We start from the raw sequence: 18,060 nt of genomic DNA on the forward strand, positions 1-18,060 counted from the left end.
CCGTGTGTGTGTGTACAGGTATACATGTATGCTGTGTGTATGTGTACAGGTATACATGTATGCTGTGTGTATGTGTACAGGTATACATGTATGCTGTGTGTATGTGTACAGGTATACATGTATGCTGTGTGTATGTGTACAGGTATACATGTATGCTGTGTGTGTATGTGTACAGGTATACATGCATGCTGTGTGTATGTGTACAGGTATACATGTATGCTGTGTGTATGTGTACAGGTATACATGTATGCTGTGTGTATGTGTACAGGTATACATGTATGCTGTGTATGTGTACAGGTATACATGTATGCTGTGTATGTGTACAGGTATACATGTATGCTGTGTATGTGTACAGGTATACATGTATGCTGTGTGTATGCCGTGTGTATGCTGTGTATGTGTACAGGTATACATGTATGCTGTGTGTGTACAGATATACATGTATGCTGTGTGTATGTGTACAGGTATACATGTATGCTGTGTGTATGTGTACAGGTATACATGTATGCTGTGTGTATGCTGTGTATGTGTACAGGTATACATGTGTGCTGTGTGTGTATGTGTACAGGTATACATGTATGCTGTGTGTATGCCGTGTGTATGTGTACAGGTATACATGTATGCTGTGTGTATGCTGTGTGTGTGTACAGGTATACATGTATGATGTGTGTATGCCGTGTGTGTGTGTACAGGTATACATGTATGCTGTGTGTGTGTATGTGTACAGGTATACATGTATGCTGTGTATGTGTACAGGTATACATGTATGCTGTGTGTATGCCGTGTGTGTGTGTACAGGTATACATGTATGCTGTATGTATGCCGTGTGTGTGTGTACAGGTATACATGTATGCTGTGTGTATGCCGTGTGTGTGTGTACAGGTATACATGTATGCTGTGTGTATGCTGTGTGTGTGTACAGGTATACATGTATGCTGTGTGTATGCTGTGTGTGTGTACAGGTATACATGTATGCTGTGTGTATGCTGTGTGTGTGTGTGTACAGGTATACATGTATGCTGTGTGGCACGGTTGGGCTGTGCCAATGTTCCTGCTCTTCGCCATTATTCGACTCTCGCTCAACTACCTCATAGCCAAGTGAGAACCCAAAGACAAAGATCCCCCTTGAGCCCTACGTAGACTGTTGAGGCAAGTACTGTTAGTGAGCACCTCGTGAGCCTGGTGCGGTAGAACCGCGGGTGGTGTGGTTTTACACACCCCACCAGGTACTCGTTAAAAAGGCTGAGGCTATAAACTATTAACTATTTTTATTTTACCCCACTGAGCTATATAGCTCTTTTTAAGAAACGACCTGGCCACAAATGATTGCTCAACGAAGTGACTTATCATCACGTAGAAATTTATAGCAGCTAAAATACCCTTAAACGCGCGTTTCTAAATGTGGAGGAAAAACCCGGAGGACCTGTAGAAAAATCTACGCCACCACGGAGAGAGGGGCATGCAAACTCCAAATATACACGTCGGGGTCGAACTCATGACCTTCTGTATCACCAGGCGAGGGAGTTAACATCTCGCCACCTTGGCATCATCTTGCCACCATGACGAGCCAACCTAGGGCAGGCCCAGAATCGCATCAGATTTCACTCACCACCGATGTGAGCCGTGGCCATGAATTAAGCTGTGATTGCCGGCGTTCGTACCGTAGTGCGATAACCACGACGCAAAAATCCCACCTCTACCCTTAACAGACTTGGGGCAAGAGCTGTTAGCGAGTACCTATGAAGGCCGCCAGGCTCAAAAGGGATGTGGGTGGCCAGCACCACGCCTCGCTGCATTGTTGTATGTACACTATACCAGGTAGCCATTTAAGGATGAGTTGACCTTGGGGCGGTCCGGGGCCCGGTTAGTTGCGCAGGGCACTAACCACTACACTACCGCTTCCCCACACGTGCATTTCCATATTCACGAACGTGCTTCCATGCCTTCACATGTGTCCTGTTCGTTAGTTTGTCTTCAGACTTGTTAATGGATTTTTTTCTGTGTGTGCGTGTGTGTGTTCGTGTGTGCATGTGTTCGTGTGTGAGTTGGTGTGTTTGTGTGCGTGCATATGTGCGTGTGCGTTCGTGTGCATGTGTTCGTGTATGTTCGCGTGCGTGCGTGTGTGCGCGTGTTTTTGTGTGTGCTGGTGTGCATATGCGTGCGTGTGTCTGCATGTCTGTGCGTGTGTGTGAGCAGGGGCTGGAAAATCCATTGGAGCATCGTCCCAGCTCTGGTGATACCTGAAGTGAGCCCCAGCAGCTTCTCACAGAGATGATGGGGAGATGGGGACACTGAGACAGACACATGCACTGTTGGCAAGTGGTACCTGAACAAGTCCTGGGTCACCCGTAGGTCGACTCAGCCTTAAATGAGTACCCGGTGCAATGTATAAACATCAGCATTGGGGAGACAAAGGCAGCCGGGCATATGTCCACACCACGCCCTCACGTCTGCGTACAGATTCTAATATAGATGTGCCGTGCCGGCCTCAATAGGTGCTCGCTAACAGCACTTGCCCCAGCAGTCTGTTAAAGGTTTACACGGGGGGATCTTATTGTCGAGTTACGCTCGTGTGTTTCAGCCCGAGGTGCCGCGGGACGACCTCTCAGTCACGGAGAAGTTCCAGCTGGTCCTGGACGTCGCTCAGAGAGCACAGGTGAGGCTTCCGGCGTCGGGCCGAACGTCGCCGCGGCAACATCGGCACCCCGCGCCGCCCACGACCTGACGGTCCCACGCCTTACAGCTGGCCGATCCGATTCGTTCAGAAAATCCACTACCACAGCAGTCCTTCGATCAGCAGCGCCATCGGTTAACGGTTTTTGTGGTTAACGTTTCATGCCCTCCCATAGCAACCCCATGGTTTCGACTGGAATTATTTTGATTAACGGTAATGCGATTACATCATGCACGTGGGTGACAATTTCGGCCAATCTGAGCGCCCGTAAGTGGGGATGAGCCATGCCCTCAGCCAATCAGCGATGCCCATTTATGAGCGTTTAGACCTCGACTGGCCTTGCTTACATTTTAAGTTTTCTGTTTTGGCAGTGGAAACGGCTCTCTTGCAGACTCGGTGATTTGTGCTTATTTAACATGGAATTCCTCTATTCAATTAACAGTTATTTCGGCTTGCAGTAGTTTTCGTGGAACGGATGAAAATCGTTAACCGAGGGACTTCTGTACTCTGTTCAGAAGAAGCTCCGAGCATCATCGTCATCCTCACCATCACGATCCATGGGCAGATGGCCCATAGTAGGTGTCCATCACACGTTTTGTAATTTGTTTCCGCTATCCTCTGTCTTGCACCAATACGCTCAAGCGGTGCCACATCATTCTGGCACCAATCTCTTATGTCGTCAAGCTGTAAGCGCCCAGCACGTGGGGCGAAACGTCGGACGTCGCACCAAACAACACGCGGTCTGACCCGACAACACGTGGGAGAGATGGCAGCACAATAGCGGCAGTCAATCGCTCGCCTAAACAACCGATAGCGCGAAATCTTTTAAAATAATAATTGACCGACTCTGCGTCTACGCGTGCACCCGGACAGGAGGTGATGGCTGGGCGGGGGGGGGGGCTTGTTGGTATCATCGGCATCGTGACCAACCTCGCCACGCTGGGCATGGCTTGTAGTAGGGGGTTTCCCTCTTTCGGGAGGCAGGTTGTGTCTACGGCAGGGGTGGAAATGGACAGGAATGACCTTGAACACCGTGGTGGCAGTGAAGATTTGGACCCAGGGTCAAATGTATCAGCGAGTAATCTCGGTGTATATCTCCATATATATATAAAAGGCAAAGTTGTGAATATGTGTGTCTGTTCAAAATGTTTAGAGTACTTCCCGACATGCAAGGAACTTCAAATTTGCCATGTGGGTACTTTCCAGACAGTACACCATGCAAAAATGATAAAAATACACTTTTTTTTTTAGGAGGGGGGAGCTCAATAATGCATTTATTTTTTGCACGGCAAGTGAGCTATGACGTCAAATCTGTCACGTGATCCTCGCATGTGGAAGCGTAACGCATTGTAGTGTAGCGGTTAGCGCGCTGTGTGTGTGTATCTGTGTGTGTGTCTGTGTGTATCTGTCTGTGTGGAAGCGTAACGCATTGTAGTGTAGTGGTTAGCGCACTGTGTGTATCTGTGTGTGTGTCTGTGTGTATCTGTCTGTGTGTGGAAGCGTAACGCATTGTAGTGTAGTGGTTAGCGCGCTGTGTGTGTGTATCTGTGTGTGTGTCTGTGTGTATCTGTGTGTGTGGAAGCGTAACGCATTGTAGTGTAGTGGTTAGCGCACTGTGTGTGTGTATCTGTGTGTCTGTGTGTGTGTATGTGTATGTCTGTGTGGAAGCGTAACGCATTGTAGTGTAGTGGTTAGTGCGCTGTGTGTATATCTGTGTGTATGTGTCTGTGTGTCTGTGTGTATCTGTCTGTGTGTGGAAGCGTAACGCTTTGTAGTGTAGTGGTTAGCGCGCTGTGCTACGAACCCGGCGACCCAAGTTCAATTCCCGCTCACGGCCACCACCGGTGATGATTATTTTAACTGGTCCTGGGCCTCCCCTAGGTCGACTCAGCCTCAAACGAGTAACTGTTGTGGTGTGAACATCGCCACTGGGGAGACAAAGGCGGCCGGGTGTGGTGAATCCAAGTCCTGGTCAAAGCCGGGTAGTACAGCTAGTAAGTTATATAACTTTAAAGTATCCATCCGTCACGCTCTGGATCTCATGAAAGCTACGTGGGAGGAAAATGTACGTAATGCAATTGTGTAAAAGGTCTAGAAATATACTTAACAAATAGGTAACATTGCTTTGTTATTTTCAATGAATGTGCTGACACAGGCACAACTATTTAAACTTACAAGTCAATGCTCATGTCCACCTCCCCCCACCCCTTGCGTTCAGTCTCAGTCGGCACAGCAGTCCAGAACGAGCGATGAGTGGGGGGGGCATTGATGGGCTCCCTCAGTAATTTCTTCCCATTTCCAGCCCTGGCCGGCGTCCGCCTTCTATGAAATGTCCTGATTAATGGACCACACAAGCAGTCCCTCAGTTTTTTCGTCGATTAATCATCATCATCATAACAGACCCAGCTCTCAGTGACGCTTCGAGCACGACGCTGTCTGTGCGTGTGCAGAACCTCTTCGGCAAAGTGGCTGACATTCTTGAGAAGATTAAAAAGTAAGTGGCTCTTCCCTCCTTCCCCCCCCCCGCCCCATGAACTCGAGACCTCACCTCCACCACCCCGTATAGTCTCACTCTAGCGCTGCCCTCCATTGTAAGTTCGGATCAAGTTGAGTTGATTCACGTCGACGGATTCGATGCATGACGTCGCCGTGACAAGGCCCATATATGTACGTATATGTTGAAATTATTTCGCAGCCGTGCGGAGTGGGAATAATAATAACCTCTATTTTATGAGGCGCCTTTCATATTGAGGTGCTGTACATGAAAATACAACTACACTCACAAATAAAGATACAATCTAAGCGAAATAGAAAGCTGATAACAATATCAGAGACGACTCTCGAATTTCCAATCAAATGAACTATGATGAAAGCGAATGATAATAATAATCATTGCAGAGTAATAAAATAAGATAACAGAATAGTTTTTTTACATATTCAGTCACAGGGATATCCTGCAGTACAAATAGGTGACTTTTAAGACTGTGATTTAAAAAGTGACGCACAGACTCGGAATCCCCGATGGATTCCACAACTGCGGGGGAGCCTGGCCGCAGAAGGCTCCGTGTCTCCTGCAGATCATCATCACAGTCTTGCCTTTGGAATGATGAGTAAAGCAGAATCAGCTGACCTAAGCGTAGCCAACCGTGCTGATCGGTGGTGTGGCCTAGTCTCGTCGGATCCTCGGCGGCTCGGCAGGGTTGGGCCTGTACAGCGGTGGGATGGGCGACCGCCGCTTACAGAGTTCCGGTAGCTGGAGGCTGCTGCGGGGGGGCTACGTTATGGGCAGCAGAGGGCGGCGCCAGAAACACCCATTGCTGTACTCTACTTGTATGGTCCCGCCTTCACCAGCCCTCACTGACCAGTCTGGTGAAGTATAGTCATTTAACTCCCTCTCGCCGTGATCCAGACTCAGAATCTTTATTTATCCTGGAGCACGGCGAGGCCCTCCATCCAGCAGTGGATTGACAAATGGGCTGTTATTAGCAAGAGTACTCTGTCAAAGCGATAGAGGCCTGGTTATTCATGTTAATTGCCCATAATTCTCAACAACAACAATAACAACACATAGTGAGTTTGTGTGAATATGAACAGCGCATCCGGACTTCATATCCCAATGTGCACAATCCGCGAGCACCTGTTTCACACGCTGACGCGTGTCCTCTGCGTGTCTCTCACTGTGTCACCTCTGACCGTCGTGTGCATGATTTTGTGACCGGTGTCCATCACCCCGTGGCACTGTCTGTTCCTTTAAGTCTGCTCATGTGGGCCGACCTAGAGGCCACCCGGCAACTCTACCGGGTCCTGTGGATCGCGTTCGTGGCCTCCAGCATCCTGCCCGCACCCCTTCTCTGGACTCTATTCGGTAATGCACGCCGCAACGTACGCACGCACGCACACACACGCGCGCGTGCATTGGCGCAGCTATCGCGTGTGCAGGCGGTGAAACTGCAGCGGAGCGTATGGGCCAGAGGTCTCCAGATGCCAGGCTACGAAGAGGGGGAGCATACCGGATGGGTAGGGGGCCCCCCGTTTCAATCCTGTTGGGGCAAGTGCGATGAGCGAGAACCCCACACGTTACACCGAGCGATGGCACAGTGGTGAGCTCACCGTGCTGTGTGTGCCCCCATTTTCGCATGTGTTGTGCCCACGTGTTCCCATGCATCTTTCCCGCGTATATTCCCACCCGTCGTGCCCACGTGTTCCCCTCTGGTCGTGCCCACCAGTTCACGTGCGTTTTACCCTCGTGCTCCCGTGTGTCGTGTCCATGTGTTTCCATCCGTCGTGCCAGCGTGCATCGTACCTGCTTGTCTCCCCCCCCCCCCCCCCTTTTCTTTCCATGCGTGCACCCGTACGTGGCAGGGCTTGGCCTGGGCGTGCGCGCATTCCTCGTGGCGCCCGTGTTCCACCGCTTCCCCAGCATCCGGCTCAAGTACGACACGGCGCGGCGCCTTTGGCAGCAGCTCCCCACGGACGCCCAGCGCAACGAGCGCCCTGCTCTCAACACGCGCAGGGTGCGCACGCACGTACACACGCATGCACGCACGTACACACGCACGTACACACGCACGTACACACGCACGTACACACGCACATACAGACGCACGCGCACGCACAAACTGACGCACGCACAGTTGCGATCAATTCGGTGGCAGATCCAAGGGGGAGAAAATATATTGCATATCTTCTTAAATTATTAATATAGGAGGCCCTAATTGAGAAGATTGACATTTTGCCCCCCACCCCTCCTTGAGAAGTTTATGGATCTGCCTCTGGATCACGGTTGTGTGGGTCGCTGTAGTGTAGTGGTTGGCGCACTGCACTCTGAAGCTGGCAGTCAGAGTTCTATTCCCGCTTACAGTCGACATTCGTGAAAACTTTCTGAACCAGGCCTGGGCAACCCTGAGGTCGACTCTATGTATGGTGCGCATGTATAATTTCCATAAGGATTGGATGGTTGTTGTAAGATTTCTACGTGGTGTGAATATATGGATGTGCACTATTGTTCTTTTATATATCACAGTTGCTGATGACCGGCCCAAAAGCCACAAACAAACAGCAATATTGAGGGTATAACAGAGAAGAGATTAATACGGTTTTGGAATTGAGGATGGTTATGAGAACTTGTGAAGAGAGAGAGACGATGGTAGGCCTGTACGGTTTCCATGTGGAGTGGGTGCAGAGTTTGTACGTTTGTATGTTGAACTCCTTTTGTGCCGTACATCGTCAACCGTGATGATCGGAGGTGCGGGTGCATCGCCCTCCAACCCTCCGGAACTCACTCCCCACTCATCGTCGTCTCTCATCCAACTCCTCCTCACTAACCCACCTACAAGCCTCGACTTAAACTCATCTCGCAATTAGAATATTTCATTCATAATGGAGGAATCCAAAGAGCTATGAAGCTCTTTTTCAGATATCCAGTAGGGGCACGGGGCCTCAGAACGTTACAACAACAATACTAAAACATGTCCAGTAGACATTGATATGACCGACCGTGCTATCCACCCTCCATAGTTCTCGCTTTCCCCCTGCTCGGTGTCCAACACGTACTCTTCCAACTACGCGGCGCTTTCCAAACGTCGGGTTACGTGATTTAGCGGCTTACAGATTAAATTTGTCATTGTGATTGTTGTCGTTCTATACGGTGGGGGGGGAGGTGGGGGTGGGGCGTACGTTTATGTAATCGGCCGCACGTTGGCGAGAGCTGCCCCCCCCCCCCCCCAGCTCATTGTCGCCCTTTGTCCCTCACTCGCAGGGTGGTGGCAGTCACCTGGGCCGCAGCAGCAGCGCCCAGGGCCTCGTGGGTTCAGGCAGCGCCGAGGAGGCGTTGGACCCCCGCCGTCGCTCGTTCCACGCCATCTTCAGCCTCCCCGATTCGGAGCGCCCGCTGCCCGGTACACGACTTCGGCGTGCGCCGGGGGGAACTCGGCACGGTGGGAGTCGTGCCAGTCTTTGATTCCGGGCTGGGAGTCGTGCCAGTCTTGGATTCCGGGCTGGGAGTCGTGCCAGTCTTGGATTCCGGGCTGGGATCCGCGGGCGGAGACCTTCGTCCGGCCAGGTCGCTTCTGGGTCAAATAAAGCGCGGCCTGGGTTCTGGGAGTGACAGGAGCACACGAGCGGTTTGGCGCGACGTGCACCGCTGGGCAGGAAGTGCGGTTTCCCTGGGCACAAGCAGTTCAGGTGCGTGGAGATGGTGACCGTGTCTGTGTCTCCTCTCTCTTCCTCCTCCTTGCCCCCCCCCCCGTCCCACCACCACTGCCCAGTGTGTGAGGGCGGGTGGAGGTGCTGCCTGATCCAGCGGGACCGCAGGATCTCCTCCGACTACATCCGCAGCGGCTTCCTCTACGTCACGCAGAAGTAAGCCAGCGCCTGCACCCATCTACACATACCTTCACCCACCTTCACCCACCTTCACCCACCTTCACCCACCTTGATCCACCTTCACCCACCTACACCCACCTTCACCCACCTACACCCACCTTCACCCACCTACACCCACCTACACCCACCTTCACCCACCTTGAACCACCTACATCCACCTACACCCACCTTCACCCACCTTGATCCACCTTCACCCACCTTCATCCACCTTCACCCACCTACACCCACCTTCACCCACCTTCACCCACCTTGATCCACCTTCACCCACCTACACCCACCTTCACCCACCTTGATCCACCTTCACCCACCTACACCCACCTTCACCCACCTACACCCACCTTCACCCACCTACACCCACCTACACCCACCTTCACCCACCTTGAACCACCTACATCCACCTTCACCCACCTTGATCCACCTACACCCACCTTCACCCACCTATACCCACCTTGATCCACCTACACCCACCTTCACCCACCTATACCCACCTTGATCCACCTACACCCACCTTCACCCACCTTGATCCACCTACACCCACCTTCACCCACCTTCACCCACCTTGATCCACCTTGATCCACCTACACCCACCTACACCCACCTACAGTGAGGGAAAAAAGTATTTGATCCCTCTGCTGATTTTGTACGTTTGCCCACTGACAAAGAAATTATCAGTCTATAATTGTAATGGTAGGTTTATTTGAACAGTGAGAGACAGAATAACAATAAAAAAATCCAGAAAAACGCATGTCAAAAATGATATAAATTGATTTGCATTTTAATGAGGGAAATAAGTATTTGACCCCTCTGCAAAACATGACTTAGTACTTGGTGGCAAAACCCTTGTTGGCAATCACAGAGGTCAGACGTTTCTTGTAGTTGGCCACCAGGTTTGCACACATCTCAGGAGGGATTTTGTCCCACTCCTCTTTGCAGATCTTCTCCAAGTCATTAAGGTTTCGAGGCTGACGTTTAGCAACTCGAACCTTCAGCTCCCTCCACAGATTTTCTATGGGATTAAAGTCTGGAGGCTGGCTAGGCCACTCCAGGACCTTAATGTGCTTCTTCTTGAGCCACTCCTTTGTTGCCTTGGCCGTTTGTTTTGGGTCATTGTCATGCTGGAATACCCATCCATGACCCATTTTCAATGCCCTGGCTGAGGGAAGGAGGTTCTCACCCAAGATTTGATGGTACATGGCCCCGTCCATCGTCCCTTTGATGCGGTGAAGTTGTCCTGTCCCCTTAGCAGAAAAACACCCCCAAAGCATAATGTTTCCACCTCCATGTTTGACGGTGGGGATGGTGTTCTTGGGGTCATAGGCAGCATTCCTCCTCCTCCAAACACGGCGAGTTGAGTTGATGCCAAAGAGCTCCATTTTGGTCTCATCTGACCACAACACTTTCACCCAGTTGTCCTCTGAATCATTCAGATGTTCATTGGTAAACTTCAGACGGGCATGTATATGTGCTTTCTTGAGCAGGGGGACCTTGCGGGCGCTGCAGGATTTCAGTCCTTCACGGCGTAGTGTGTTACCAATTGTTTTATTGGTGACTATGGTCCCAGTTGCCTTGAGATCATTGACAAGATCCTCCCGTGTAGTTCTGGGCTGATTCCTCACCGTTCTCATGATAATTGCAACTCCACGAGGTGAGATTTTGCATGGAGCCCCAGGCCGAGGGAGATTGACAATTCTTTTGTGTTTCTTCCATTTGCGAATAATCGCACCAACTGTTGTCACCTTCTCACCAAGTTGCTTGGCAATGGTCTTGTATGCCTATTCCAGCCTTGTGTACGTCTACAATCTTGTCCCTGACATCCTTGGAGAGCTCTTTGGTCTTGGCCATGGAGAGTTTGGAATCTGATTGATTGATTGCTTCTGTGGACAGGTGTCTTTTATACAGTTAACAAGCTGAGATTAGGAGCACCCCCTTTAAGAGTGTGCTCCTAATCTCAGCTCGTTACCTGTTTAAAAGACACCTGGGAGCCAGAAATCTTTCTGATTGAGAGGAGGTCAAATACTCATTTCCCTCATTAAAATGCAAATCAATTTCTAACATTTTTGACATGCGTTTTTCTGGATTTTTTTGTTGTTATCCTGTCTCTCACTGTTAAAATGAACCTACCATTAAAATTATAGACTGATCATTTCTTTGTCAGTGGGCAAACGTACAAAATCAGCAGGGGATCAAATACTTTTTTCCCTCACTGTACACCCACCTACACCCACCTACACCCACCTACACCTACCTACACCCACCTTGAACCGCCTACACACACCTTGAACCACCTACACCCACCTTTACCCACCTACACCCACCTTTACCCACCTACACCCACCTTCACCCACCTTGAACCACCTTCGCCCACCTTGAACCACCTTCACCCACCTTCACCCACCTTCACCCACCTACACCCACCTACAACCACCTTCACCCACCTACACCCACCTTCACCACCTTGAACCACCTTCACCCACCTTGAACCACCTTCACCCACCTTGAACCACCTTCGCCCACTTTCACCCACCTTCACCCACCTACACCCACCTACACCCACCTACACCTACCTTCACCCACCTACACCCACCTTCACCCACCTACACCCACCTTCACCCACCTACACCCACCTTGAACGACCTACACCTACCTTCACCCACCTACACCCACCTACACCCACCTATACCCACCTCGACCCACCTTCACCCACCTACACCCACCTTCACCCACCTACACCCACCTTGAACCACCTTCACCCACCTTCCCTGTTGTTCTAGTTCTGTTCTCATCCTTTACATGAGATGAACTCTCAGTTACAGTTGTATTCGAGTCCATGAACAAAACGCATAGCTTTCATTTCTATTAATTGGAGTTCTCGTAAACGATAGTGATACTGGACGAGTCGCTGTGTGTCCGTTGTTTACCGTGTTCCTTGTGCCAAGATCTGAGCTCATTGTGTTGCGTGTGTCATCTTCTGCAGCTACCTATGCTTTGAAAACACCAGGTCGGTATCTTCCAAAAAGAACAAGGTTATCAGCCTCAAGTCCATCACCGAAGTACAGAAGGTACGGTGCGGTGGTGTCGTGGTTAACGCGCTGCACTACGAACCCGGCGACCCGAGTGCGATTCCCGCTCACGGCCAAAATCGATAACGAATTTCCGAACTGGTCTTGGTCTTCCCATAGGTCGACTCAGCTTCAAATGATTACCTGGTGCGGTGTGTAAACATCGCCACTGGGGAGACAAAGGCGGCCGGGCGTGGTGCTGGCCACCCACGCCCTCGTGTGCCGTGCTGCTCTTCATAGGAGATCACTAACAGCACTTGCCCCAACAGTCTATTACGGGGGATCTTTCTCTTTTGGTGGGGTAGTGGTGCGGTGGGAAGAACGCTACGCTTAAAACCCAACCACCAAAATAAAATTCCCAGCCATGGCTAACATTAGTAACATCTGAACTTGCGTTGTACCCCAGCAAACATCGGCACTGTGGATACAAAGGGGGCTGCGCATGTTGCTGGTCACATCACCTTCTTGTGCACTGTTATTGTGCATATCAGCACTTGCCCCAACAGTCTATGTTGGCTACATAGGGAGATCGTTGTCTTTGTGTGATGCAGTACAAGGTGCTGTCTATGCTGCCTGGAGCTGGCATGGGCATCTCCATCAAGACCCCGGACACGGTGAAGGTAAGAAGGGGAGTAATATTTTATTGCCACTGGAAGTTCAGCAAAGCACAAAAACAACACAGTAATGAACACGAAACCAAATCGTATATCAACAGGAAAGCAATATGGCATTAACTGCCAGGTCATGAAAATTACTTTTTTACTTTTTTATAATTTAATGTTGTAAAAAAGTCACATCGTCTCGTGAAAAAATGAATATCACGGCGAGATGTTAACTACCTTGCCTGGTATACAGGAGGTCGTGGGTTCGATCCCGACCCTGACAACGCCTATATATTTGGAGTTTGCATGTCTCTCTCTCCCCGTGGTCGCGTGTATTTTTCTCCGGGTCCTCTGGTTTTCCCCTCCACATTTATAATTGGCCTTCCCCCGCACCTCTGATTAGCACGGTTGGCTACGTAAGGTGCGAAAAAAGTCATACATACGTACGTACGACCCTAGTTTGCACGCTGTGTGTGTCGTGATCGCCCCGTGCGCGCGCAGCCCCTGATCTTTGGAGCCATGGTGCACCGCGACGACGCCTACGACGCCATCATGGAGCAGTACTCGCGGATGGGGCCACCCCCCGCGCCCCCGCCTCCACCCTCGCTGCCCCTCCCACGCGGACCCTCCGCCGCCGGCATTAAATTCGACGGGTCGGCATCGCCGCACACCTTGCCAAAGACTGCTTGTAAAAAGTGACCGTGCATGAGGATGGTGTTTTAAAATACACGTACGATTGTACTCCTTCGTGTGTCGGTGTCATCTGTATCTCCCCCATATCGTTTCCGATTTCAATCGCCAGTTTTATCCCGATTGTGCTTTCGGCATTGTGTTGTAAGGCAGAGAATCCATTAGGAAATCTCGCATAGAAACCCGGTTACAGCGAACAACACGAACAGAACAATCCAAAAACAAGTGTACATGTTCAAGTTCCAAATGGCAAGGCCGTGCATCGACGAGAGAACGGACCATGGAAGAGGATATCACAGAACGACCTCGGAGAGATCCCTTCAAGTGTCCTCGAGTCCACACCAAACTAAACTAGAAACTATTATTAGTTTACCAGGTAAGGCCCATTGAGCTATATAGCTCTTTTTCAGAAGTGACCTGGCCACAAATTATAGCCCAATGAAGTGGCTGATCATCTATAAATATATAGCAGCCAAATACTCTAAACACGTTTCTAAATGTGGAGCGAACAACCGGAGGACGCAAAGAAAAATCCACAAGACGGCTGGGAGAGAGAACATGCAAATTCCAAATGTACAATCGAATCCACGACCACCTGTATACCAGGCGAGGGAGTTAACATCTCGCCACCGCGACCCGGAAAAATACTTCTGAAACCAGCACACCACATCTAGTATACATCTCGCAATGGCTGTAGCTGCTCGTCAAGTGCCAATAAATGGAATATTTCCATTGAAACCTGCAGCCACCCGAGATCAACATCACCGCTTCATCTCACAGCGCAGGGGCACAGCCACGCTTTGAAATGTTGCGTGCCATGAAGGGCCATTTCTCGAAACGTTGCCTACTGACGAATGTGTTGAGTGCTTTTGGAAGTTGGACTATGTTCTACTTACAATTCCTGGCGGTTACTCCTTTTGATGACATGCAATATTACAAAAAACTTACCCCGTGGGCATGGTAAGCGCCACGCAGCTTCACATTTAATTGAATACACAACTTACAATTTCAATATTATGCAAAGCTATTCCTTTTATGGATGTGTATGTGTGTGCTGACTACTGCATGTGCTTTCTGAATGGTATATTGCGATTGCGTGTTTTTGCTGTGAATATATGCTTCCTGACGGAATTGTGTGTAGTGACAGTGCATGTGTGGACTGTGTTAACTGTATTGTGTGGTCTGTGTGTGTGTTAAATGTGATTGTGTGGTGTATGTGTGTGTTAACTGTGATTGTCTGCTGTGTGTATGTTAACTGTGATTGTGGTCTGTGTGTGTGCGCGGTAACTATGATTGTGTGTGCTGTGTGTGTGCAGACCAGGTTGCTCGCTCACGGCACTTGACCCAACAACCTGTGTATACTTTAGGGGGAATCTTTGTATTTTTCTGGTGACCAGGGGCGCAAGTATTGTCTCATCCATTTGTAAACTGTTGGGAGAGGGGTATCTGGACAACCACGACACCCACAGTGGCACCTGCACCTCGAGTTGAGGGTGGCCTAGCTCAAAAACGGAATAATCATTTATACTGGAGGAATCCGATGAGCTATAAAGCTCTTAAATCGTGACTTAAAGCTTTCGTGACTGCAGGAATTCATATTCTTCGGGTCTTTCGGTGAAGTCACGTAGATAGGTTCAAAGAAAATAACAGCAGCCACACTGCGTCCACACTGATGCCACGATGCGACTGCCTGTGTAGTTTCACATAACACGGGTTAAAAAGCAATCAGGTTTCATGCATTATATTTTTAAAAACACCAGTGTGTTAGCTCATTGCGCAATGAACACAGCCACCCGAGTTCGATTCCCCGCTAGAGCTGACACCATCAGTGACGAACGATATCTGAACAGGTCTTTCACCAAAAACCCAGCACCGACTCCCATGACTAACACTGCATGGGGAGGGGTTCATCCGGCAGTGGATTGCCAACGGCCAGTGAAACATTATTAAAAGACGCTACGAATCTTAGCAGCGTTCATTCAAGCTCTGTCGTCCTGACAGTTCTGTTCTTTCACCTGAAGAAGGCTACTTGTGTTGTGGCCGAAACGTCGTGAGAATTTTGTCTTATTTTATTATCATTCTACGTGACTTTACCGAAAGAACCAAAGAAGATGAAACATTAGTTATATATTATTCATACATTCTACCTTGCCCGAAGGACATTGTTTCAACAATCATTGCCCGGTTGGAAAGATTAACCTTAAAACGTCCATGACAAGTTTGGTGAACACCAGGGGACGTGGTTTCGCACGAGTGTGTGATTGAGGTTGTTTTAGGCAGTGTTTGTGTTGCACCTCCTGAGTTGCGGACAATAATCATAGCGTTAAAGGTCTAGTGAGTCCAACTGAGTCGCAGACGTTATCTTCGGAGCAACAATATTTATTAACACGAACATAACACAACCTACGCTCGGGTCTCGAATGCCCATCTAACCACGCTGCGGCAGAACGAGACACGGTTCGCTATCCCGGTCCGGACCACAAGCTGGGTCCCGGACCGCGTGGCGAGAGGCTTCTTCTCCCCGACGAGGATCTTCCAACACTTGAAGATCTCCGAGCTCTTAACGGACCTCTCATTATATGCCCCCGGGCTGGGGCTGGCTCCGCCCTTAGCCCCGCCCACCTTCCAGGCTTCTCGGGTTCCCTCTCGAATGTTCCCGAGAGCTCTCCGGGACCACGTGACCACCCCTCGGCCCCCGTCCACCGGTGCCCCCCCCCGGTCCAGTATCGTCCGGTCACGTGACAACAGGTCAGCCAGAGTGTCATGCCCCAGGGTAACCCTGGCTGGCTGACGCTCCCCCTCGCCACCTCACTGGGAGCCGGCACCGCACGCTGCTCGCGGTGCCTTGGCGCTCACCAGCGCTCACCCAACCACCGCTAGAGTTGGTACTGCAGCCCGAAACCCGGGCTGCCCGCAATGACATTACCCGGCCGTGATTTCACAAGTCCCGGCACCACACAGTGACAAGTACCGTCACTGCAAAGGTGCAGCACATTACGTTAAACATTACTTCCCGGGAGGTGGTTATATTTTAATTCGACTGCACGTGGTATGGAATGCCAGATTCGGCGCTGTTTGGGATGGGAACAGCAATGCGTGCCACTGACCCTCGCTCGCTGAGCATTGCCACGTCTGTGGAAAAAAGAGCTTCATAGCTCATCAGATTTCTCCGGGATAAATAAAGATGATGTACTGCCATCGCCTTGCTTTGCTCGATTAACTGGATTTTATTTGTAAGAGAGCCCTTGGCTCAGTGAGCCTTTGCCCCGGAATGTTTTAAATGCCAGTTATGCATATTGCAGTGGGGATGTGAACTTAGCGGTGCTGGGGTAAAGTCATTAAACTTGTCACCCACTGCACCACGCATGTGTTGGGGTTGTGTCTGGATGATTCGGGGTGGTTGTGTCGTCGTTGTTTGAAGTGTTACACAGTCAAGGGAGTCTTCACCCCCCCCCCCCCCCCACAAAGTATTTGAACACTTTCGATTTAAAGCTTTCGTGACTGCAAGGAATCGTCTTCTTTGGTTCTTTCGGAAAAGTCACGTAGAATGAGAATAAAATAATATAATAAAACAATAAACTCTCATGACGTTTCGGCCACAACACAAGTAGCCTTCTTCAGGTGAAGAAGGCTACTTGTGTTGTGGCCGAAACGTTTTATTTTATTATTTTATTCTCATTCTACGTGACTTTACCGAAAGAACCAAAGAATATATTTGAACACTTATCTTTAACATGTAGACAATTATGTGTAGATACTGAGGTCGTTAAAATAAATACTTAGAAAATAAAACATGGAGTGCCCTGGATTAAATTCCTCAACCTTCCGCTTCAAAGCGCAGGCACTGCAATAAAATATATATAGTTTAGTTATATTAGTATATGTTGTAAGTTATTGTTTTTACCTGTCGTATAATGTGCAACTCCTGTCGTGTGTTTGTACTGTTTGTTGTAACGTTCTGACCCCGTGGCCCCTACTGGAACATCTGTGAACAAGAGCTTTACAGCTCATCGGAATTCCTCCTGTGGTATATAAAACAGATTCTGACAAATTTCGATTTAAAGCTTTCGTGACTGCAGGGATTCACATTCTTGGTTCTTTCGGTAAAGTCACGATGAAAGGGAAATAATAAAAATAAAACAATTAAATTCTCACGACGTTTCGATTGCAACACAAGCAATCATCATCAGGTGTGAAAACAAATAATTACTGTGGTTTTTCACACCTGATGATGATTGCTTGTGTTGCAATCGAAACGTAGTGATAATTGTATTGTTGTATTTTTATTACTTTATTATTTCCCTTCTACGTGACTTTACCGAAAGAACCAAGAATAAGATTCTGACAACACGGCCAAGTGGCTGAGGACGATGTTAAAACGCGAAACACGTGGTGCGTGCCCTTCGTCGCTTGCCGTATTGTTTACGTGGCGACGCCGTAGCGACACCCAATCAGTGTTCGCTTTACTCCGCAAGGCGTTCACCTCGGCCAATCAGAGACCGCGTTATTAGTCGCGTTGCCTAGACAACCGCGTGTTGACGCCGCGTGACAGCGCTGCATCCATCATCACCAGCTCCTCCATCACCTTGTCTCTCACCACCACCTCCTCCATCACCTCGTCTCTCACCACCACCTCCACCACCTCGTCTCT

General features: G+C 49.6%; 1 protein-coding gene across 1 annotated transcript in view; it reads left to right on the forward strand.

Annotated features, from left to right (window-relative positions):
* Positions 1 to 13,460, forward strand: part of GRAMD4 (GRAM domain containing 4) — a 31,796-nt gene extending 18,336 nt beyond the window's left edge. Inside the window, exons 11-21 of the mRNA XM_076072118.1 lie at positions 1,007 to 1,098; positions 2,197 to 2,245; positions 2,582 to 2,656; positions 5,125 to 5,168; positions 6,430 to 6,539; positions 7,037 to 7,188; positions 8,433 to 8,571; positions 8,941 to 9,034; positions 12,033 to 12,117; positions 12,669 to 12,737; positions 13,221 to 13,460. Coding sequence (XP_075928233.1) covers positions 1,007 to 1,098; positions 2,197 to 2,245; positions 2,582 to 2,656; positions 5,125 to 5,168; positions 6,430 to 6,539; positions 7,037 to 7,188; positions 8,433 to 8,571; positions 8,941 to 9,034; positions 12,033 to 12,117; positions 12,669 to 12,737; positions 13,221 to 13,418 — 1,107 coding nt within the window. The 3' untranslated portion in view covers positions 13,419 to 13,460. The remainder of the gene's footprint in view (positions 1 to 1,006; positions 1,099 to 2,196; positions 2,246 to 2,581; positions 2,657 to 5,124; positions 5,169 to 6,429; positions 6,540 to 7,036; positions 7,189 to 8,432; positions 8,572 to 8,940; positions 9,035 to 12,032; positions 12,118 to 12,668; positions 12,738 to 13,220) is intronic.
* The last annotated feature ends 4,600 nt before the right edge of the window (positions 13,461 to 18,060 follow it).

The sequence above is a fragment of the Petromyzon marinus genome, chromosome 36 (genome assembly GCF_048934315.1).
Source record: "Petromyzon marinus isolate PM22_M1 ecotype Great Lakes invasive population chromosome 36, UKy_Petmar_22M1.pri1.0, whole genome shotgun sequence".
Taxonomy (NCBI): domain Eukaryota; kingdom Metazoa; phylum Chordata; class Hyperoartia; order Petromyzontiformes; family Petromyzontidae; genus Petromyzon; species Petromyzon marinus.